This window comes from Zeugodacus cucurbitae, chromosome 2 (genome assembly GCF_028554725.1).
Source record: "Zeugodacus cucurbitae isolate PBARC_wt_2022May chromosome 2, idZeuCucr1.2, whole genome shotgun sequence".
In the NCBI taxonomy this organism is placed as follows: Eukaryota; Metazoa; Arthropoda; class Insecta; order Diptera; family Tephritidae; genus Zeugodacus; species Zeugodacus cucurbitae.
Genome location: NC_071667.1, coordinates 70,916,050 through 70,940,779, shown reverse-complemented (window position 1 = coordinate 70,940,779; position 24,730 = coordinate 70,916,050). Strand labels below are relative to the sequence as shown.

At 34.9% G+C, this 24,730-nt stretch overlaps 1 protein-coding gene across 13 annotated transcripts in view; it reads right to left on the bottom strand.

Annotated features, from left to right (window-relative positions):
* LOC105209191 (microtubule-associated protein tau) overlaps positions 1 to 24,730 on the bottom strand; it is a 57,076-nt gene that overhangs the window by 23,148 nt on the left and 9,198 nt on the right. For 9 of the 13 annotated variants that reach the window (XR_008470356.1, XR_003752084.2, XM_054227154.1 and 6 more), the window contains exons 1-3: positions 5,071 to 5,103; positions 1,743 to 2,568; positions 1,504 to 1,547 (exon numbers count right to left, since the gene is read on the bottom strand). Coding sequence is in view for 11 of the 13 variants with exons in the window: in XM_054227154.1 (XP_054083129.1) it covers positions 1,504 to 1,547; positions 1,743 to 2,568; positions 5,071 to 5,088 (888 nt within the window). In the remaining 2 variants the exon portion in view is untranslated. Of the gene's footprint in view, positions 1 to 1,503; positions 1,548 to 1,742; positions 2,569 to 5,070; positions 5,104 to 24,730 lie in introns of those variants that run through there. The other 4 variants (XM_054227197.1, XM_054227200.1, XM_054227199.1 and 1 more) reach the window with 1 other exon arrangement.

The following is a 24,730-nucleotide window of genomic DNA, read 5'->3' as shown; positions in this document are numbered from 1 at the left end:
GTGATAGCTCCGCCAGTTTTTGGTATGTGTCGCATGTGGGCGGGTTCGCTATTGAAGCGTGGCGCCATTTCAGTGTTGAGCAACATCACTCAAGTACCGGTGAGGTTCATCAGAAGCACCTACATCTGTACATATGTCGCGCACAACTTTATTTGTAGAGTTCGTCTGGCTTTGAAACGGATGCGTGTGTGCGTGGGCCGTTAGTTTGACATACAAAGTGTGTCTAGCTGCGGTTCTCAGATCGCTTTTCTTTCATTTCGTTGTCTCAGTTGTTTGTATGTATGCATATATTTGTTTCATTTTCATTATTATTCCGCTTGCCTTTTAAGGTTGTGTTTAAAAAGGCAAAGAAATTAATTGAAAATCGTTTGCGTTTCCTTAGTGCGATTACCCAGTAAGCAGTTGAAAGAGCGATAGGATGGAACTATAATACGCTAAAGCGGTATAAGTATAAAGGTCTCTAATTTTTCGAATAACTTGGTCTATATTAGAGAACTGATTTTATAAAGGATTAACTGGCATAGTAAAAGGCTTCTTTCAAATATATGGGATGCCTGAACCACTTGATCCCAACCTTGAGTTCTAAGCTTTTAAAAAGATTTGACAAAAGAACAATAAAAAGTGTCATCAATGTTAGAGGATAATGCAATCTATATTTCGTTTGTTTTCTAAAAGTATGAATGATCTTTTTAAAAGATTTGACAAAAGAACAATAAAAAGTGTCATCAATGTTAGAGGATAATGCAATCTATAATTCGTTTGTTTTCTAAAAGTATGAAAAAGTCCAGCCTTAGTCTGGGATTCTAAAAGGATTGATCATTATGGACCTAATTCTTTATTTTTCGAGATCGTATAAATTTAATTATAAATATTATTGTAGAAGTCAGTAGGATACTATGGAAGTACTCTATAAAAATGGATCTTACTCCTTTTTGATACCGTATCGAAAAAAAATTGTGGATATTTGAATTTGAAAAATACGGACTTTTTTACTGTTGTAATACCAGGCATAGGAGCTCTTCTCAATAATAAAAAACGATAATTTTATTTAAAAAATTGTTAATTTAAATAATAAGTTTTTATAAAAATACATACTGGGTTTCGGATTTTATTGAGATAAATACTTTTAAGGGAAGAGATTAAAAAATTCAGAAAAATCATTGGAGAAAGACTATATTGAAAATTGTACTTTTCATAGAGTAACTTTCAAAAGCATCGACAAAGTGCCATCAACCTTATACGCGAAGAAGAATAGTACCAAACATATAAACCTTTCCAATAGTACATTCCAAATGTTCAACTTATATAAAACTTATTCAACACAAAAATGTTTACTGGGTTGGACTTGAACTATATAATTATCATTTAATTGTGGTTTGGTCAATTTGTCTGAAAACTGCCAAAAATGTATTTGATGTTTCGAAACATCCCGGATACATAAACACATATTTATAACAAAACATAAAATAACGGAAACGTATATCTGCTCACAAATGCACTCACCTTCTCTTGAGTTGACTCATCAACACCGCTGTCATTGTCGCCCTCTGCAACAAAATAAATGAATTAGTATTTAATTGAAAAAGAGAGAGAAGAAAATAAATACAAATAGCAAATTGCTTCAATACTTGCAAAACGTCTTACGAAATGTGTGTGTTTTAAATCATACACATATACATAAATATATAATTTATTACATATTAATAAGTATTTTTAACTACCGCTATATTTCATATTCTTACTGTGTACACTCTCCCTCTGTTGTTTCTCATTCTCCGCGCCGCTGCTGAGCATTTCGTGTATGCTCGACAAGGTTTTCACACCGTTCGCATTCACCTCGGCTATGGGTGCAAGTGTCTCGCCCATGCCAAAGGTGTCTTTCAGCGTATCCACTCGGTCTTCCGACAGCGCTGGACCCATTGGATCTTCGTGCAGATTCGGTGTTTTACGTGGTGTTATCGCCTGACCCATGACCACATCATCGTCATCTTCATTGTTATTCGAACCGGCTGAGGGTGGACGTGGTGGTGGCTGCTGTTGTATCGGTGATTGCTGTGGTTGTTGCTGCTGATGTGGTTGCTGTTGTTGCGATTGCTGCGGCGGCTGTGGGTGGAAAGGTGGACGTGGCGGTGGTTGTTGTGCGCCCACTTGTGGAGCGCCAGGCGGACGTGCAAATGGCGGGCGTGTGTTTAGATTACCAGGGTAAGGATTTGGTGGACGACCGGCAGGCATCTGTTGTCCTGGTACTCCACCAGACCATGGATATGCGCCCGGCGGTCGTGGTTGTCCCTGTCCCGGTGGACTCATTGGCCCACCATTACCGCTAGGTGGCCGCATTTGTATATTTTGTAATGGTGGTGGTGGTGGCCGTTGTGCGCCGGGTCCAGGACCCATCAGCAAATTTCCTCTGCTATCTGTATTACGCAACGGTGCTGGCATTGGTCTTGGCGGAGGTCCGCCCGGAGCTCCAGGCATATTCATAGGACCGCGTGGTGGTGCGCCCATCGGACGTGGTGGCATGCCGGCGCCGGGGAATGGTGGCCGTGGTCCACTAATGGGTGGTCGCATCTATACATGTTTGATTTTGTGTTTATTTTAATTGTCGATTTTAGGAGTTAAAAGATGTAAGTGAGAAAACATATGTTTGTATGTACAAGGAACTGGCGGGTACTAAGAATCGAATGCACGACAATTTAACGAGTCTAAGCTAACAGCTCCCGCTGTTTATGTCAGTCTACAAAATTCCCCGACTCCTCATAGTTATGTTTGGGTATGTGAAGCTTGTTGTGCTTGTTATAAATATGTAAATTTGCTCGGCTGTCTACTGGCATTTACCATACGATTTAACCGAATTTGTTTATATTTTAATGGTATCGTATTTCGTGATTGTCCCAGCGACATTTTGGTAAAGAGTAGGAGATTTGACCTGAATAATGTATTTCGCTTGTAATCAGAGCTGAACGAATGGCTACAAATCGCTTATTGATTCAACAAATGTTGACTTTTATATTCGAACCTAACAACAAAAATACATATACACAGGGGTACATACTAAATTCTTGTTATTTGTTGTATTTTAAATGTATTGCTCAATAAAAAAATTAGAATATATTTGCATTGCTACAAAGCAAGTCCTGCAAAATGTTTTGTAACAACATTGACTATTGTATTTCTTAACCCTATGTCACTATAAATCAAAGTATACACCAACAAGGTCATTATTACAATAAATATCGAAAGTACTATTTTTATTTTTGGTACAATTTTACTGCCTCATTTGAATAACAAATTCTTGTGCACCAAATTTGCATGTCGGTGACACAAATCTGTATGCAAATCAGGCGACAGAAAGGGTTAAAAGTGCTGTAGAATATGTCATTATATGGCGAGATAGTAAAAAACTTTGATACAACGTTGCTTTTGTATATCATTGTGACACCCTCGTTTATTAGGAAACAACAACAACAAAAAATTGTATGCACTATAGACCTAATACGATGTGTCTTCTTATTGTAAATAAAAGCTTGTAAGAAATATCTCACTTCGGGTACAAACGAACAGTATCTAGTACACAAGCATTTTCCTAGCAACTATACGCATGATGACCATTCAAAGAGGTTGTTTCAGACGAAAAAATGAAATGATTCTGGATGACCATGAACAACTCTAAAGATATCAAAAATCTTACAATTAAATAAAATTGGGTGCCGCGAAAGCTCATAACTCGATTGAGCACATTGGAACTCGAATTGCTTCTTGATCCATCGTAATTTCTTTATATTGCCCCTACAAAATTCTTCTGAACTCACTCCCAGTTCTAAGACTTCAAATCTTTTCTAGAAATAAATTTAGCGACAATGAATAGGAGACCTCTTTAAAAAAAATGAAAATCGGTGATCATTGTGTCGACAGCAAAATGTATGTTATACCATAGGTCTTGTGCTCCTTTAGTTCAATAATTATATCATGATTTATCTATTTTCATATCACCCTAACTAATACTACTATACACAACATATTACTGCTGGGGAAGAGTAATAGTAGTAGGCCCTTATCTCAAAACCTGCAATGGGTTTCAGGACAAAGTGACATTTCGTGAAACTATGAATCGGATGAACTAGCCAGATTAGCTACCTTACAAATAAATTCCGATAAAGAGGGAATATACATGCCTCTGGCCACTTTTAAATATTTAATCGACAAATATGTCATAGACATAGCCGAGTCTCGGTGGAAACGAACTCTGACTTGTTTAACAAGTAGACAAACGTGGCCTGAATGGAATAAGGGCCGCACATGTCGCTTATTAAAATTTAAAAGAAACGACTTAAGAACTCTAGTAGGAGTCATTGTCTGATTGGTAGGCATGCCAGTAGACTGGTGACACCATACAATGACTATTGCAGAAGCTGACTAGAAGTAGAACAGGAGGAGACTGTAGAACATTTTCTATGTGGATGCAAGGTCTTGCACAGGAAAAGAAAAACAACGATCGGGCATGATTTGCACAGGAAAAGAAAAACAACGATCGGGCATGATTTTCTTGACGATGTCTCCGAGGTTGCATTAATAAAACTTGTTGAATTGAACAACTTTATCAATACCACAGGATGGTTCCGAGAGGGCATGCTGGTGTGAGGGGATTAAAGTCCCGGTGGAGCCTCCTAAAGGCCTAAGCGCGTCGTGCTACATCCACTTTACCTATCAAGGCCCTCATTATTTGTACTCGTTATTTGTACTAAATCACCCTTAATTTTATTGAGATAATTTTCTTAGGATCAACACCTGAAAGATCAAACCTGATTTCACTACTTTTTAGTTCAAAATTACCAAAGGTGATCGAAAATCATTATATCATCATATCTTACTGATGTTGTCCTTTTTTGAAGGACTCATAGAAGTGTAGATCTATTAATCTAAGTAATATTTGCTTGACCATAAGATTATTTTGAACTAAGTAAATGAGAACCTTGACGATCTTGATCTGGCCACGTCTTCAGCTAAATGCAATTACAAACATATGTTCTTGTATATATTTTCTATGAAAAATTGATATGCTTCATAACTTACCGCCTCTGCGTCCCCCATTATTTTTCGAAATCAGTTGAATTAGAGTTTTGATTTATATAATTTCAATAAAGGATTTGTTTAATGTAATTAACTATATAGTTTTTCACTTTTTATCTTTGTTTAACTCACAGTTTGAAAATATTATTATATTTTGCCTTTTTTTATTTTGCCTATTTTTTATATAATTTATTTTAAATTTATACACTAGAACTGCAAGTGTTTGAAAAATCTTACAATAATAAATTTTTCTGAATTTTATGACTTAAATTTAAAAAAAAATCTCCACTTTTTCTGTTATTTTTCTATAAAAATTAACACTTTCAAATGAGGTCACGTAATTCAATGAAATGATTTCACCGCCGATTTCACTTTCAAACATCAACACACCAACAATTTTCCAATTATAAACAAAGGACATAAAATCCTCGCTGTATTTATGTCATTCACAGCGCCACTTTAGTAGCGCGCTAAATATGACTTAATAGCCTACTAATATAAATTCCACATATACAGAATGTGATGCCATCATTGCTGACCATTAATGCTCATTGAGCAGTCGAGCAGTCAAGTCATTCGCTACTTTGCATATTCTAATGCGCCGGATAACACTTTCCACATTGTTTTGCCATTTGCCTTTTGACCTACAAACTTGTATGCAAAACAACATTTCCTTTTTTATGAGCCACATACATGTTTACTGTGTTATGGTGGTTGACTGGCGGGAGAGTTAGGAGTGCATTTCATGTTGACAATAAAGTTGAAAGTTGGAACTATTGAAACTTGAAAAAACTTTGCTATTGCTAATTTGCATGCGATTTTCTATTTGAGGCGATTGAACAAGAATGCGCAATCACAGCCGAACGCTTTCGTTAGACGCGCGCAATAAATACCCTTTCAAATCCACATACGCACACAGAGGCAAACAGAATTGTGTAAATATGCGAGCATCTAACTGGCTTCTATTTGTAAACATGTGCAGATGATTGTGTATGTGTGTGTTTGTGTGTGGTTTTCATAGGGATATCTAATACTACAACCACAAATGGCTGACGGGTACGAATTGCACGAATAATTTCAGTTTGCGGTAAAGTTTTCGACGCCATTGTTGCGGCAATCGACTTTTGATTGCTATCGGCAGCGCGGCGCAGCACTGATGTTGTACAGTGGGCTTATATAGACTAACATGAGAACACAATTTTTAAATGAATAATAATAAAAATTCAATTTTAAAATGAGGGAGACAAATGAGAAAATTTTGAATAAATTACAGTACTTCTGACTGTCAAAATTGAGGTAGTTATATGTGTTCCATCAGATTTAAACGATACCTGAAACTAATGTGTATTGTTTGGTAGAAGATTTCCAAAAAACGGAAACAGATTAAAGCAGATAAATGAACGCTCACCAAAACGCTGCAAATTGAGCTCAAATATTGTTTTAGTTTTTTTTAACACCATAACTTGACTAAGGATCAAATACTTTTGTATTCTTCCCGCAATTAAATAAATTATTATTATCTACATATAATTAAAATATTTGAAAAACGTTGAGGAACATTCTGGAAAAATTATATAAATTTTTTAATACAAAATTTCCTAATATTTGTATCTTTATACATATTATAGCATTTTTAGACAGCCAAATTAATTGATCAATTAAAATTTTTATTGAGAAACCCTCTTTTGCCTCTTATACTGCCGGCTACTCGATAACCGATCAGCCGTCATACATTTTTGTTTTTGCTTTTCATAAGAAGTTGGTAAGTTTCATCAGCTGATTAATATTTTTAATAATTTAAATTAATTAATCTAAGTGACATCTACCGAAGCTTTTTTTATCAAAAAATTCAGCCAATCGCAGACAACGAACGTACATCCTTCGTCTTAGTCGCAGAGTTGCATTTGATTTTCAAGTCGATTTAAATTCAATTAAAAACAAGTAAGGAAGGGCTAAGTTCGGGTGTAACCGAACATTTTATACTCTCGCAATTTATTTATTTAACCTTATTTATATTAATAATACACAAATACCCACATATTCGTCATATATAGTGTATAAAGTCCATTGAAAGTTGGAAACCATAATATTAAGTTAGAAGCACCGAGGTCCTCATGTTCGATATTTGGGGCCTTAAAAACCCATGGTCCGATTTCGGCGATTTTTAGAATGGGGCTGCCACACTATTAACATAGTATTTGTGCAAAGTTCTGCACCGATATCTTCACTAGTACTTACTTTATATATTGTAAAATAAACGATTCAGATCGTCTTCAAAGTTCTGGTATATAGGAAGTATGCGTGGTTGTGAAGCGATTTGGCCTATTTGCACAACATATCATTGGGATGTAAGGAAACTATTACAAACCAAGTTTCATTGAAATCGGTCGAGTAGTTCCTGAGATATGGTTTTTTTACCCATAAGTGGGCGACGCCACGCCCATTTTCCATTTTGTAAAAAAATCTGAGTGTAGCTGCCATCTGCCATTTCCTATGTGAATTAGTGTGATTTAGTGTTTCTGACGTTTTTGGATATTGAGTTAACCAACTTTTAGTAATTTTCAAGCTAACCTTTGTATGGGAGGGGGGCGTGGTTATTATCCGATTTCTTTCATTTTTGGATTGTATAAGGAAATGGCTAAAAACAACGACTGCAGAAAGTTTGGTTTATATAGCTCTATTGATTTGCGAGATATATACAAAAACCTATTTAAGGGCGGGGCCACGCCCACTTCCCCAAAAAAATTACAGCTTGCACAGACGGACGGACGGACAGACAGACATTCGGATTTGAACTCCACTCTTCACCATGATCACTTTGGTATATATAACCCTATATCTAACTCGTTTAGTTTTGGGTGTTACAAACAACCGTTATGTGAACAAAACTATAATACTCTCTTTAGCAACTTTAGTTGCGAGAGTATAATTAATGAAAATTTTTTTTTATATGATAAATCGATCTTAATAAGCGTTTAAATCGAGCAGAGGCCGGTAAATTGATCAATTAGCTCCTGTCTAAAAACGCTGTTAGAATACTTTAAAACTAAATTGTTAAAACGGGTACTTTCGACTTGATAAGTGCTTTACATATCTGTGAGATTTTCACGAAGTCTACCAGAAATATACAGTGACTCTTTGCTCCATAATTTGATCCCATAGGAAAATACAAGCTAAATCTGATCTTATATCTTTAGTCTTTAAATTACCATTCTAGTGAGTAATAATATATTTTAGGTTCAGTTGATTTTAATGAGAGTAGTTGAAGATAGATACCAAACATTTCATGATCAAGTGCTGTACGCCCATCCCTAGAAAAAATCAGTAAACAACATAGATCCCATTAATCGAGGTATTTGAGTTTTTATCATAGAGTAGACTTATAGTTCGGTGAATTTTGAGTCAACATTTTATCTTAAACAGCGTTTGATAGAACTCTAGCTATTCGAAATTGGCATAAAACTTGTAGAACTCTCTAGTTATCGGTAAATCACAGAGCGTAGACTAAAAATTAGAGTATTTAGTATATATGCTTGTAACCACTTTCTTATTAGTATATAAAAGTACAGGGATTAATTCATAATCTTTCATATTATTAGTAGGGCTGCACCTTTCTCTTATATACGTCTGCAATAAGAATATTTCTTAAAATAAAAAAAATGCAGCTAACACTGTTAAATGTTTTCAGTGAATTTTTTTTTCAATTAATTACCTTTTCGATACCTATTTCCTAAATCATAATTAAGATTTTATAAACTAATGGCAAATTCAAAATATTTAAGCTTTTAGTTTTGACTCCACTCACTTGAAAAAGTATAAACTATATAGTTAAAATCTTTTTTTATTTACAATTTGCAAATTTCATATTTGAAAATAAAAAGCTCGGTAAATTGCAATTTTAAACACTGTGTCTATTTGAGGATTTCCAATGCGACGTTGTTTGGTGGCGTAGCGCGCCAATGAATAATATTGAAGAAATAAAATATTATTGAAAAAACAAATTTCAAACTTAACTGCAATTGTTAATGGCAATTAGAAGTAATATGAACACTTTTTTCCTCTACAATCTATAAAATATAGGAAATAAACACTGAGTCATAATAAATATAAATTTTTAACCACAGTCAATCAAGTCTATATTTATAAGTGAGCAATTGCCACAGCTGGTGTAAAATGTTAACAATGAATAACTTAAAATGCAATTTTATCGATTTTTCATGCGTCCACCGCAGGGCAATAACACTCAACGTCAGCCAGGATAATGCACTTTAACCCACTGAAGGGTCAGTTTGCACTTGCGGCGTACTATTTTCTACAACAGACCTATTTTTAGCGGCACGCGAGTTAACAAAATTATGTGTTTATATATAATTATTTATATATTCATAAATATATTTTGTTGCTGTTGAATTAAGAATCTCTTTCACTAAATTTTAAAGTGTTACGAAATTTCTTTAATTTTAATACACTTTTCACCAAAAAAAAAAAACTCCACAAAAACACACGAAAATTCAGCAAACAAAAGTGGCTTGCAAAATAGCTGAATTCGCTTCTAGAAGTTTTAATAATTTCGGCGGACAAACAATCAACTGTTAAACGCGAACGCTCCGACACGACTATTCGTTCGATTTGCCAAAGGAATGGAATTTCTTAGAAATTTGTTTTGATTTTTTCGTTTGCGGTTCTTCGCCGCTCGAAGTCTGTTGGAAAAAAGAAATAGGCAAATATAAACGACTAACACCCCTTCACCACCACTACAACAAAGCAAAACGGTTGTATTGCATAGCGTTACAGCAACAGCAGCATAGTGGTATAGTAGTAACTGCGCTCGTAAAGTAGAAATGTCCTTGCGCAGTTTGTTGGTTATTAGTGGCGAATTCATGCAATCGAACACCCACCCGAACGCCCCACCGCATTGCGATAGAATTGCGGTGCCCACGAATAGTTGAGGAGATCTATTGATATACAAATTTACGGCAATCGTTTGACTGCGTGCATATGCATCCTTAAACGCCCTCACAGCGGTAAATCATGGCGGTTGGGGTTGGACTAGGTGCCTAAGCCAAAACAAAACGAACACTTGTGCAACGGGTTTCTTTAAGGAAAGCCGAAAGGCGAAGTATCAAAATACTCGTAGTGCGATAGTTGTGAAGGGATGGCGGCAGGTGGTACCGGCGTATTTTATAGCTGCACATACAAGTATAATCGTATTTGTGGTGCGGCGTCATCGGGTTGACTTTTTGTTGGTGAAGTCATTAAATCGAGTCGGGAAAGTTTTAATACAGTAAAGTGTGGGATTATTGTACGGACGTCTGTATACAAGAGGAATAGTGTTAAGTAGCATGGGAGTGGAGTTCAATAGAATTTTGGAAATAAAACTATTGGTAGAGAACTTAAATTTATTAATTTTTCTTGAACTATTTTGAACTATTCAGGCACTAAAATTGTGATCTTATAATTCGAATATCTGTGTTAAATGCATTTGTATTCTTATTATATTATTGAGATCTTTATAAAGGCAGTTGCCACCCGTCGTCCCAAATTTCTTTGTTTCAACTATAAGATAAAGCAACTTAAAGCTGAAGGGGGATTTGTGTTGTGGAAAAGGAAAAATTAAACGAAGTAAATAATATCAAAGTATACCTCAAAAAATCTACCTAGGCTCTGTACAGTTCATTGAAACATTCAACTGAAAACTTAATAGTCTGTAGACGAAATGAAAGGAAAACTTTGTATAAATAAGCTTTTTGACTTGAGAATTAATATTACTCTTACTTTTATCAAAGCTTCACTGTAGAAATGATATACAGTTTAACTTAATAGTTCAAAATTGTAGTTACTACAACCAATTGGGCAGACGGAAATGCTTAGTCTAAATGATTATTATGTCCTTTTCACCTTTTAGTGGTGAAAAAAGTCGGAGGACAACATTTAAATAATTAAAATTATTTTATAAATTTCTTTTTGTTTTGAGTTCGCCTTAGGATTCTTATTTTGAAAACGGTAAACAATGTGTTCTTGGACTTTAAACTTGAGCTCTGTTGTTAAAAACATATACTTCATTATGCCAGTCTATGTAATCTATACCAGTTGCCTGTTCGATTGGTCGCTCTCTCAAGTCTACGAGTTTGGTCGGCAAAAAAAAAATTAAGTATCATAATTTTTTAAGTCTTGTGGCTGCACAAATACTGATGATTATTTATCGTTCGCTAGGTTTACATGAGGGCCAGCAATCCAGAAAGGGGCTACGACCGCTCATTTTCATCGTATATTTTCTTGAATAAATTTCGTACGGAACGTGTAATTTCTGTTACTTAAATTTCAAGTTTAATGAAAACTAAGGAGTTTTAAAGCAGGTTTTCAATATAAGTGCTATCATCAGCAAATCATTTTCGAAGGATACTGCATTTTATATACATATTGCGATACGTTGATTGTGGAGTCACCGAACTTGACTTAACTTTCTATATAAATTCCTTAATCTCTCTCAAAAATTAATTGACTAATAATGTAGAAATTTTAATAATATTATATACATACATACATATTCCTAAATATGTTTATTAAATAATAATTTATTTTTAATTACCTCTAAATAAATAGCTGTTTTGCAAGTATTGAAGTTGAATTTGTACGATCATGGAACTTACCTGCAAAAAAGAAAAATATAATTAATTAGTACTGAATATTTTAATCGAAAAATTATTTGAAAAGTTTTAATATAATATATCAAGCTCATATTTTTCAAGAATAACGGTAATTCAAAACCGGATGTGCTTTCATATTCAAATTAAGCTCATCACAAAAACCTATGTACTTTTACCGATAGAGTGCCGCCTTACAAAAGCTTCATATGAATGTACTAAAAAAGCTGACAGCAAAAAGCGAAAGCTCAATATTACTGTTAAACTGCTAATTAGTTGTCTTTCCGATAGCTCTCATCAAATTGACTCTTCTCAGTTCAGACACACACAAGTAACGGGTGATTTTTTTGAGGTTAGGATTTTCATGCATTAGTATTTGACAGATCACGTGGGATTTCAGACATGGTGTCAAAGAGAAAGATGCTCAGTATGCTTTGACATTTCATCATGAATAGACTTACTAACGAGCAACGCTTGCAAATCATTGAATTTTATTACCAAAATCAGTGTTCGGTTCGAAATGTGAAATCCGCTTTTTTATCGACAAATTTTGTTCAGCGATGAGGCTCATTTCTGGTTGAATGGCTACGTAAATAAGCAAAATTGCCGCATTTGGGGTGAAGAGCAACCAGAAGCCGTTCAAGAACTGCCCATGCATCCCGAAAAATGCACTGTTTGGTGTGGTTTGTACGCTGGTGGAATCATTGGACCGTATTTTTTCAAAGATGCTGTTGGACGCAACGTTACGGTGAATGGCGATCGCTATCGTTCGATGCTAACAAACTTTTTGTTGCCAAAAATGGAAGAACTGAACTTGGTTGACATGTGGTTTCAACAAGATGGCGCTACATGCCACACAGCTCGCGATTCTATGGCCATTTTGAGGGAAAACTTCGGAGAACAATTCATCTCAAGAAATGGACCCGTAAGTTGGCCACCAAGATCATGCGATTTAACGCCTTTAGACTATTTTTTGTGGGGCTACGTCAAGTCTAAAGTCTACAGAAATAAGCCAGCAACTATTCCAGCTTTGGAAGACAACATTTCCGAAGAAATTCGGGCTATTCCGGCCGAAATGCTCGAAAAAGTTGCCCAAAATTGGACTTTCCGAATGGACCACCTAAGACGCAGCCGCGGTCAACATTTAAATGAAATTATCTTCAAAAAGTAAATGTCATGAACCAATCTAACGTTTCAAATAAAGAACCGATGAGATTTTGCAAATTTTATGCGTTTTTTTTTTTTTTTTAAGTTATCAAGCTCTTAAAAAATCACCCTTTATAACTCTCATAGCCCATACAACAGTACAACAATCAATAACCGTTAAAAGGTGTAAACAACGCATGCATACATAAATTTTTTTTTAATATTTTAAGTGTGTTCAAAGCGTGATCTCAGCTTTTTGACTATGTAATTTATTTAAATGTATTCAGCATAACTAATATGTGGCTATTTGTATATTTTTGACAGCCACAAAATAGACTAAAGTTTTGAGTTAAAATATTTAGTATTCATATATAAGATCTTAATGGTATTTAGTATGTAAATTAAGTGGCTAATCAGATAGACTAAGTGTACAATAATCACCAACTTGCTGAACTTGTTAAATCATTAACTCATGGGTTTGAGGACAATACATTTTTTTTTTTTTTTTTTAACATATTGCGTAGTATTTTCATGCAAGTCGCCAAGATTAGTTATTAAAGTTAAAGTAAGTTCAAGAGGATGACACAGTATATTAGTGTATGCAAGTTTTTCACAAATTTTGGAAAATTTAGGGTTTTAATTCACAAGATTCGAATACATTTTGATTGAAATTTCCTTTTTTCAACTTAAAAAATAGTAGAAATAATGAAAATAAGTGAAGTCCTTGGTTCTGTTCTATTAAAGAGATATGTAGATATACATATATGTATATATATTTCCCGGATAAGTTTAGTTTAATTAATAATCAAATTGATTATTCTTTCGATAAAACTAAAAGGAGTCGTCCTATCAGAGTAAACGACTAGACAAAGTCTAGGAACTATACTTAAAGTGAGGCTGAATTTTTATTTTGCATTCAATGAAATAAAAACAATAAATCGCTCACAGCAAAACCGCATTTAAAGGTTTATTAGCAGTAGCACAACACTATGTTAGTCACTCTCTACACTAAAATCGTATTTATCTATTTATTAGTTCTCAATTTGGAAGACTGAAAGAGTAAGGAATATAAAGGGTTTTCAAAAGGGACGCTACAAAAGTATACCGATTTTCTCTTCAGTAAGGTTTGCCACTTCATTATTGAAAGATATACGATCCGACGAGTCGAAATTATTAAAATTTACTACCAAAATTCGAATTCAGTGGTCTCAACTTTAAGAGCGCAATGTCCAATTTATGGTCGTCATAATGTCAGATCAAGAATTGTGCGTCTAGTGGAAAAATATGAATATGAAATATGAATATGAATCAAAAAAATACGGCTCAGTTCTGGTTGAATGGCTTCGTCAATAAGCAAAATATGCGTTATTGGTCAACCAGCAATCCACACGTACTCCATGAGTCACCATTGTATCTCGAAAAAATTTAAATTTGATGCGGTTACTGTGAATGGGAATCGCTACCGCTCAACGATAACAGAATATTTTTATCCCGTTTTGGATGATATGGACTTGGAAAATATGTGGTTCCAACAGGACGGCGCCATAAGCCACACAGCGAATGTCACAATAGATTTATTGAAAACCAATTTTGGTGAGCGTGGTATCTCACGAAAATTGGGTTCAACGTCTGGACTACTTCAAGCGTGCTCGTGGTGGCCATGCAAAAGAAATCTAATTCCATACATAATGACATCAAATAATTCACCGGAATAAAGACTTTCATTGATATCTCAACCCGTTTTTGTTTAATTAAAAAAAATATTTGATATTAATAGCTCTTATTGAAAACCCCTTTATTAGGTTAAATTAAAGCTAAAATATGAATTCATTTTTCAATAGTATATTTCAATATTCATATCATCGGAAGCAACAACCGCGCCGTTAGTTCTGCTTTTTCCCGCCTAGATCCTTATCCATAAGCGAAGCGAATGGGTCTGGAGGTGAATGAGGACAAGACGAAATATCTCCTGTCATCAAACAAACAGTCAGCGCACTCGCGTCTTGGCTCCCACGTCACTGTTGACAGTCATAACTTCGAAGTCGTAGATAATTTCGTATATCTGGGAACCAGCATCAACAACACGAACAATGTCAGCCTCGAAATCCAACGCGGAATCACTCTTGCCAACAGGTACTACTTTGGACTGAGTAGGCAAAGTAAAGTCCTCTCTCGACGAACCAAAATCAAACTCTACAAGTCGCTTATCTTTCTCGTCCTGCTTTATGGTGCAGAAGTTTGGACGATGTCAACATCAGATGAGACGACACTAGGAGTTTTCGAGAGGAAACTTCTGCGCAAGATTTATGGTCCTCAGAACATTGGCAACAGCGAATACCGCAGACGATTGAACGATGAGCTGTACGAGTTATACGACGACATTGACATATTTCAGCGAATAAAAGACAGTGACTACGCTGGCTAGGACATGTTGTCCGAATGGACGAAAACACTCCAGCCCTGAAAGTGTTCCATGCAGTACCCGCCGGAGGAAGCCGAGGAAGGGGAAGGAAGTCCACTCCGTTGGAGGGACCAGGTGGAGAGCGACCTGGCTACACTTGGGATCTCCAACTGGCGCCGAACTGCGAAGGAGAGAGAGAAGTGGCGCACTATCGTCGATTCGGCTATAACCGGCTAAACGGTTGCAACGCCAACCACATACATACATACATATTTCAATAATTCAGTTGGGAACCAGACAGATTTTTCCACATAAAATAAAACAGTTGATAGAAACCAATATCAATGGTAGTTAGCTACTGCTACTATATCCTCTGACCAAAAAGGTATTGCACCCTGTATACCAATATGTTTTAGTTTACATATTTATCGATAGTACTGCTACCATAAATGCTCCTCCATTTCCCAGAGTCGTAAATTATAACTACATGCAGACAAATACAATAAAAATGGTAAATATAGCAAATAATTATATATAATAATGTATGTAGGTGTATATATTTTTAACTTATTTACTAAAAACAGCTCGCTTAAACATTTCTACTGCTAGTATGAACTACTAAAGCAATTAAATACAACAGCAATTTATTGGCCATTGAGGTCATCCAACCGAAATTACTCGAACACCATTTGAAGCACAAATTGGAAAAGAGTAAAAAACAACACAAAAAGAAGTCCGTACACTACAGTATTCGTATCTGCGCAGTCCTTTTCGGTTTAGGGTTACTTTCGTACAACGCATTTGGGCATTTGGAATTTATCGATTGCTTGGCGATTGACAGCTATGCGAGGTTGGCTCCTGCCAACAACGCACGCAATGGAATGCCATTCGAACCATTTCGACATAGCCAATACATAACTTAGTTTATATGTATGTATAGGTTGTATATGGCAGCGCCAAAGTAAACAAAGTGGACAAAGCGACCGAGCAGCAGTGACCAAAAGCGAGCCATCTAACGCCAACAACCTGGGAACACGAAAATGGACATGCATAAATTATGAACATCAACGCTGATAATTATCGTCAGCAACATCATCATCATCAGCATGCTCGTCGTCAACATTATGGGAATGTTGTTGCGCAAATTGTATTGATGTTGATAAACATGTTGATAGCCGCAAATGTTTGCTTCTGCTCGTAAGCATCTCGGTGGAGTTAAACACATAAACAAATATACTCATTACTTGATATAAATGTAATTGCATTTACAACTTGCTTTATTTGTTTTGGTTATCTTGAGTGAAAAAACGAAAGTGACTGAATTTTCCTTAAATGTGCTGCGCGTTTGTATGTATGTACATACGCATGCTTCAGTTTGCTTCTCAACGACTTGCTTTTGCTCTTGTGAAGTTTTCTGTTACATGAAAACTTTACAAATTGAATAGTGAGATTTTTTGCGGCTTTTTTCCCGTTGCCTTATGTGCAAAGACGCCACCAACAAGTCCGCTTATGGTGGCTGCTTGTGCAAACATACTTTGCACAAATATTTCTAGTATGTAATGATTTGTGCGCTTTTGTACTCCCTTGTAATTGTAACTGCAACACGCATTCTCTGGCGCATATTAAAAGCGTCTTCGCATATTTATTCATATTTCATGCTTTATAAAATTGGTATATACATATATACTTATGTTCATTTGTATGTATGTCTGAATTGAAATTAATATATATAATTTGTAGGCGTATGAGTTGAGCGAAAGTTTGCGAAAAGGAATATATCTGTGACAACATGTTGAAACAGCATAACTCGATTTAAGCTAAGGTGTGAATTCGCAAGTCTATTAAAAATCTGTTTATAATATTTCCTTAATTTTATATTAATATGAGGATTAGAATTCTAAGATATTATTTAAGGTAACAAACAATATCGCGATTCGAATAATTTAGTCATATTAGCTAATTTTGTTCTAATTAGCTGAAGTCGACTTATGTTATATTCCCAAAATAATAACAGTAGCACAGTTCTGTCAATATTTATTTAGCAAATGAAATGTTCCAAGCAACTTCTACCAAGTTTTCTATACCCAGCAAAAAATGGTGAGAATATTCATTAAAGAGAGTCTGGTGTACTTAAGGCAGTAGTCTGCTTTACAGGCTTCAAAAAATCGATTTTTTTGTTTTGATTTAAATCTCTTCCAAAACTATCCAAGAATATGTCTTTAAAATTCCAGAGGCCAATTCGACATATTTTCGAAGTTAGAGCAGTTTAAGTGGCCGAGCGTAGAGCAGGTGCGAATGCTCGGGCAGACCTTTAAAGCGCGTTTTGTCGAGTTTTTATTTTCACAAGTGTTAGAAAACGGTGCCGGCGATAGCAAAAAAATACATGTCCGATCGAAAAAAAACCAAAGTGATCTAGCTTCAGTATTGAATTATATTCTATTTGAACTAAAATAGTTATTTAAACTACTTGTAAGTCAATTTTTTTTAAATAACGCTTTTTTTTCGGCTTCTAAAGAAGACTACTACCTTAAATGACTCCTCATATGGCAGAAACAAGGAAGAAAGGAAATAATTCTTTACAATACATTTGTACTTTATAATACAATTAGGTATTAATTAATTCCAAACGGATATCTTTAAGGTATATTAAGGTTTGATTATTTCGAAAATATTATAACTATTAGAACTAGAGAAGATGGGACTAGCCAAGCCAAGCCGTAAAGGCTTGAAAACGACCGGGTTCCTTTGTAACCTTTCTGCCATAAAACAAAAAAAAAATAAAGAAAATAGCTCAGTACGATATGCAAAAATTAAAAGTTCCTTTCCGACTAATCACTGACTCATTCTAGACTTATCGCATTTTCTGCATTGTTTTGCATCAACACAATTTTTACTTTTCTAGTTGCTCTTCTTCGATGCAACCTGTAGCTGCTATAAACTTGTATCCTTTTCGCAAATTTTAATTTCATTACATTTACAAACATTGCAATTACATACCTCTGTGCGCGATTTGTTAATGTTTTTGTACAAAGTTTTATTAAACTCAACAAACTACACGCAAAAATTTAATTTTTCATACACTTTATTGATCAAACTATGCTATTTAAAGCATATGTTAGTGAATTAAGAAATGGCAACAACAAAAAAGCGAGGACAAATATTTAATTAATTTATTCAGAATTTACATACATTTAGGAACATACTATGCATCTTACTTAAAATGAAAAAGAGAATTCTATATTGCTAAACAAGTTTCCCCAGCCCTGATTTTTTTGTAAGAAGGTTAAGGTAGGACATTTAGTAATACCTTTTTTAAAATCGACTCTTACTCTACGATTTCCTTGTGAAAGCTTTAAAAAGTTTCTTGAATTAAAAATCATTAAGTTTTTCTATGGAAATTGGAAAGTTTCTTCAATTTCAAATATGTATTTAATAATCTCTAGTTTTATGGCTATGAGGCTGCCTTAAACGTTTAAGACAATGGAATTAAAAATAAATAAAAATGTTCTACCATGAGAGTAACTTTACAGAGATTAAGTAATGCTTACAGTTAGAAATATATTTAATAAAGGTTACCACCTACTTAATTACAAAAAAATACTGAATGAATAAATTATAAAAAATATTCCATTAAGCACATCTACTAATTTAGACAACAATTTACCTCGAAATAGTTTGCAAGAGGGTTGCCAGCTTTATTAAATATTTAGCCATTACAAATTGATGAAATATGATAATATTCGTAAAATGACAGCTATTTAAGAAAATGTTTACCTAAATTGATGTTGACTCCTTAGCGCTAAGAGCTATCTTTGGAGGAAATATATTTAAGATTGCGTTTTCTGAGAGAAATTCTACAAGAGACAAATGTTGCTGTTATATGTTTAGTATTCATCTCAACATCATGAAAGAAGAGAATGACAAAAAAACATTCCTTTAAGGGAGATTATGCCATCTATAATGATCCAATCAAAATCCTTGACTTGTCTGGGTTTCCTCTATCTACTAGATTTACATATGTATAGAAATCAGTTCTAGGACTTGATTCTATATAAATATGTGACTAACATCTTAAAGATTGTTCTAATTGTGGTCGCCTTTTGGCATAGCCTGAATATGGATCAGAAGTTCGGATTCGGCTTAAAACTTATGGAACTCACCATTAGTAGAATTACCAAAGCACAAACCACAAATAGTAAATAAAGTCTAGCATCTAGTAGATACACCTTCACTATATACGCATATGAATATATAACGTACAACGTCCATATATTTTATGTTTACTCTAGCGCTTGTTTCGATGTTGTGTGATTCTCTACACAATTTAATTAAATTTGCACTGGAAATGCTAACTAGGAATCAACCAATATAACGGGTGTTTTTTTAGACGATTGAGTTCCAATGCGGCAGTTGATCTTTTTGACAGCTGTAATATTGAACAGACTTACTACGAAAAACTTTTTTTGCTGACATGTTAGCTCAATCGCTACAAACAAAAAGTGACTGAATTTATTCGAATCAATTGAGGCGGTCACTTGCCCGAAATAATTGGGCGACGCCACGCCCATTTTCCATTTTGTAAAAAGATCTGAGTGCAGCTTCCATCTGCCATTTCTTATGTGAAATTTAGTGTTTCTGACGTTTTTCGTTAGTGAGTTAACCCGCTTTTAGTAATTTGCAACCTAACCTTTGTATAGGAAATGGGCGTGGTTATTATCCGATTTCTTTCATTTTTGGACTGTATTAAGAAGTGGCTAAAAAAAACGACTGCAGAAAGTTTAGTTTATATAGCTCTATTGGTTTGCGAGATATGTACAAAAAACCTATTAGGGGGCGGGCCACGCCCACTTCCCAAAAATAATTACATTCAAATATGCCCCTTCATAGTGCGATCCTTAGCTTTATTTATGGCTTAGTTATGGCGCTTAATGTGTTTTCGGTTTTCGCCATTTTGTGGGCGTGGCAGTGGCCATTTTGCTCATTTTCGACCTTCCTATGGTGCCAAGAAATAAGTGTGCCAAGTTACAGCTTGCACAGACGGACGCACTGACGGACGGACAGACAGACAGACATTCGGATTTGAACTCCACTCTTCACCCTGATCACTTTGCTATACATAACCCTATATCTAACTCGTTTAGTTTTGGGTGTTACAAACAACCGTTATGTGAAGAAAACTATAATACTCTCTTTAGCAACTTTGTTGCGAGAGTATAAATATAGTGGCAAACCTTTATCTTTATAATAAAGCTAAATTCTTGGCTACAACACTAAATTATAAGTGTTTTATTTTTTCTTGAAAACCACATGTCTAAAACACACACCCTTTAAATATATATATGTAATATAAGTACATGTGCATAGGTATACATATTGCAATTATTATCGGAAGAAAAGTGCTTTATCTAATTACTGATATGGATACATACATATGTACAAATCAAGCACACGTTTCCAACGCGTAGGCGCAGAGCACAATGCGCTTTTACTTGATATTTGCTGTAGTTGTTGTTGTTGCTTTTATTTTCTTATGCGCTCTAATTGAGTGCATTCACACTTCACACAGTTTGGCCCACATTACACGACAGCCAAGACACAAGTGCATGCAAAATTTTATATATATACTGTAACTATAATATACTCGTATATGTGGCTATGTGTATATACATATGTCTACAAGTATGTGTATGTGTGCGAGTACACCTAGTAAGTCATCAACACGTTCTAGTATTCATTAGCCAGCTAAATCACTTGAAGGGCACTCACAGTGACCGACGCGAAAGTTTTGCTAAAGTTAGCCACGCTCCACTTCCAATGATGTCGGCGAAACGCAAGTGAAAAGTGGTCACACACATACATACATATGTATATGTGTGAGTGTGTGTGCCACAAATGAGGAAATGTTTGTTTGTGTGTTTGGTATTTAGTGCTATCGCGTATTAAATACACTGCTTTGTGGCATCTTTGACGCTTTGAAGCCACAAATATACCATTTAAAGTGTAGCAACAAAAAGTTGCAACAACAACAACAACAACGCCAAAGCTGTTGCATGTAAATTAATTGCGCTGAGCAAGCGTCGGAAATGCTTTAATGTCTAATAAGTACAAACAATTTCTACATAGTTGCACCTCTGGCAGCTAAGTAAATATGCAAATAAGATATTTATGCACACACACATACATATATACAAATGTTAATATGTACATGCATATATTAGACTAATGAAAGTCAGTAAGTTGCACTTGAATGTTGCATGCAAATTAGCTAGGCAACAGGTAATTGATGCCAATCTTTCACTATAAAACTTGCATTGCTTAAAGAGTGCTCCATGATGGAGGCCAAGTTGAAATTGATGACTGTAGATAGACTCACATGAACATACATTTGTATATGTATAAAAGTGCACCGCTTCGAGTGGGGGAAACTCTTTCAATTAGTTAGCTCTGGCTTTGCATAAATCTTGCCATTTTTCATTGGCAAATATCAACAATTAAATTATATTCAGTTCGAAATCTCCAGCTGCGACTGTCTACTCAACATTTCAGACAATTCTCATGATTTCTTAAGCACATAACTGTAATTCTTCAAGCAATTAGAGATTGGTCGCAAGTATTTTACGAGCAACTGATGACATAACTCAGCAAAATTTTTTTGTACATTTTCAGTTCCTTTTTCAAGTCACTGCTAAGGTTATTTATTGACTGTGAAAGCATTCAAGATTTCCTAAATGGAAAGCAATTGCCAATGGAAAATTACTTCTGTCATAAATTTTGTCAAAAACTCGCTCTTAAGTTACTTTCATATAAATTTCGTGTCTAATGTTTCGTAAATAATGCCAGTCTTAACTGCTAAATCTAAGCCACTCCTTGGATTTGACTTTATATGTATTTGACTATGAAAGCTCACAAACACCATCTGTAGCAAAACATAAGATGTGGAATTAAAGCTTTATATGTGAGGTATTCACGTCACTAGTAAATCTGAAAGCACTAATACAAATACAATGCATACATAGCCATATGGTAGGTATTTTCTCACATAAACCCATTTTCAAACTAATAATTAACTTATACTTATATATGTACATAATAACTAATTAAGGCCAGGCCTGACCAAATATCGATTTTATGAGCGCACATTTATGTACCATAGACATAATATACATAACGGGTGATTTTTTTGAGGTTAGGATTTTCATGCATTAGTATTTGACAGATCACGTGGGATTTCAGACATGGTGTCAAAGAGAAAGATGCTCAGTATGCTTTGACATTTCATCATGAATAGACTTACTAACGAGCAACGCTTGCAAATCATTGAATTTTATTACCAAAATCAGTGTTCGGTTCGAAATGTGTTTATCGACAAATTTTGTTCAGCGATGAGGCTCATTTCTGGTTGAATGGCTACGTAAATAAGCAAAATTGCCGCATTTGGGGTGAAGAGCAACCAGAAGCCGTTCAAGAACTGCCCATGCATCCCGAAAAATGCACTGTTTGGTGTGGTTTGTACGCTGGTGGAATCATTGGACCGTATTTTTTCAAAGATGCTGTTGGACGCAACGTTACGGTGAATGGCGATCGCTATCGTTCGATGCTAACAAACTTTTTGTTGCCAAAAATGGAAGAACTGAACTTGGTTGACATGTGGTTTCAACAAGATGGCGCTACATGCCACACAGCTCGCGATTCTATGGCCATTTTGAGGGAAAACTTCGGAGAACAATTCATCTCAAGAAATGGACCCGTAAGTTGGCCACCAAGATCATGCGATTTAACGCCTTTAGACTATTTTTTGTGGGGCTACGTCAAGTCTAAAGTCTACAGAAATAAGCCAGCAACTATTCCAGCTTTGGAAGACAACATTTCCGAAGAAATTCGGGCTATTCCGGCCGAAATGCTCGAAAAAGTTGCCCAAAATTGGACTTTCCGAATGGACCACCTAAGACGCAGCCGCGGTCAACATTTAAATGAAATTATCTTCAAAAAGTAAATGTCATGAACCAATCTAACGTTTCAAATAAAGAACCGATGAGATTTTGCAAATTTTATGCGTTTTTTTTTTTTAAAAAGTTATCAAGCTCTTAAAAAATCACCCTTTACTTGTGGTTGAAAGAAAACATATTTTTCTAGGTGTGATTGTCCCAACGGAAGTTCAAATTGATGTGTCAATTGCTTTGCCTATTAGTTTATACAATAATGAGTGTGGTTGGAGCCTAATTTGTAAGATAATGTATTACATGTTATTGAACCAGATCGAAACTAAAAATTACATTTTTCAGAACCATATAACAATATGGAATTTAATTGTATTTAAATAAAGTAATATACCTCAACTTTGCTATGAAAGACTAATAAAGGAATGCTGGTTTCCCTAAACCGATAACTTGATCGCTTAAAGTCGAACCGAATTTATCAATTTCTGTTCAAGTACGTTTTTATATGAAAAAAATAAGCACGTTCAATAATCTAACCGCTTACATATGTAGCCAAAGGAGATTATCAATTGTCAAATGTGTAGTATTTGTTGTTGTTACACACCTCTTTCCTTAGCTGTCGGCCATTTTTGTTTACTTTGTCATTTTAATATTCTTCTCTTCTTTGAAAAATTATCGATAAAACTGGGAATTATATCTAGTATATGGAGATAATGTCCTTATATGTAAACATACTATTCATCTCAACAACCATAGTCAATCATAATCCAAATTTTATTCAGTTTCTGGATAGAATAAAACTAACTTCCCTTTGACAAAACTTTATGGGGAGGTTTACCATCAAAAATGTCAAAGTTTGAGTTAACAATAAAATCAATATTTTGAAAAGTCAGTTATAGGCACAGCACATAAAGGGATCCTCATAGTCAGATGCGAGCTTAAGGGGGTCATCTCATGTGTTGGCCTGTTTTTTAGAATTAATTTTCTACGACCAGAAAATAGATAGAATATTAAGTTTATTATCATTTATTATTATGGAATTTTTGATTAATAATAGAGCATTCCATGCCTTTATATGTGCTGAGAGCACCCAGCAAATTTCAAGTCATTCGGTTAAGCCATTTTCGAGATTCGATGGAGAAAAGTTTGAAGAACACGCATTCAAAGTTTCCAGCTGCCAGCTGAGCGCTTCGAACAGCTTCTTCTTCTAACTGCTGCATTTTTAAAACGACTTCGAATGTCTAAAAATCACTTTGCTACCGTTTTCTAGATTTGTAAAGAAAGCAATTTTTAATAAAAAAAAATATGTTTTTGCGCCCATCACAATTAGCTTTTGCAACTTCATTAAATTATACAATTAATTTACATAATTTTGAAAATCCATTGAATGTAACAATATCCAAAATGTAAAGCAGAAATAACAAAACAGCAAAATGAATGTAAAGCAATAACACTGCCACACTTACTCGTATAATATATTAGCTGGACTCATTTAAAATCTAAACCGGTACAACTAAAGTAACCCCGTAACTGTA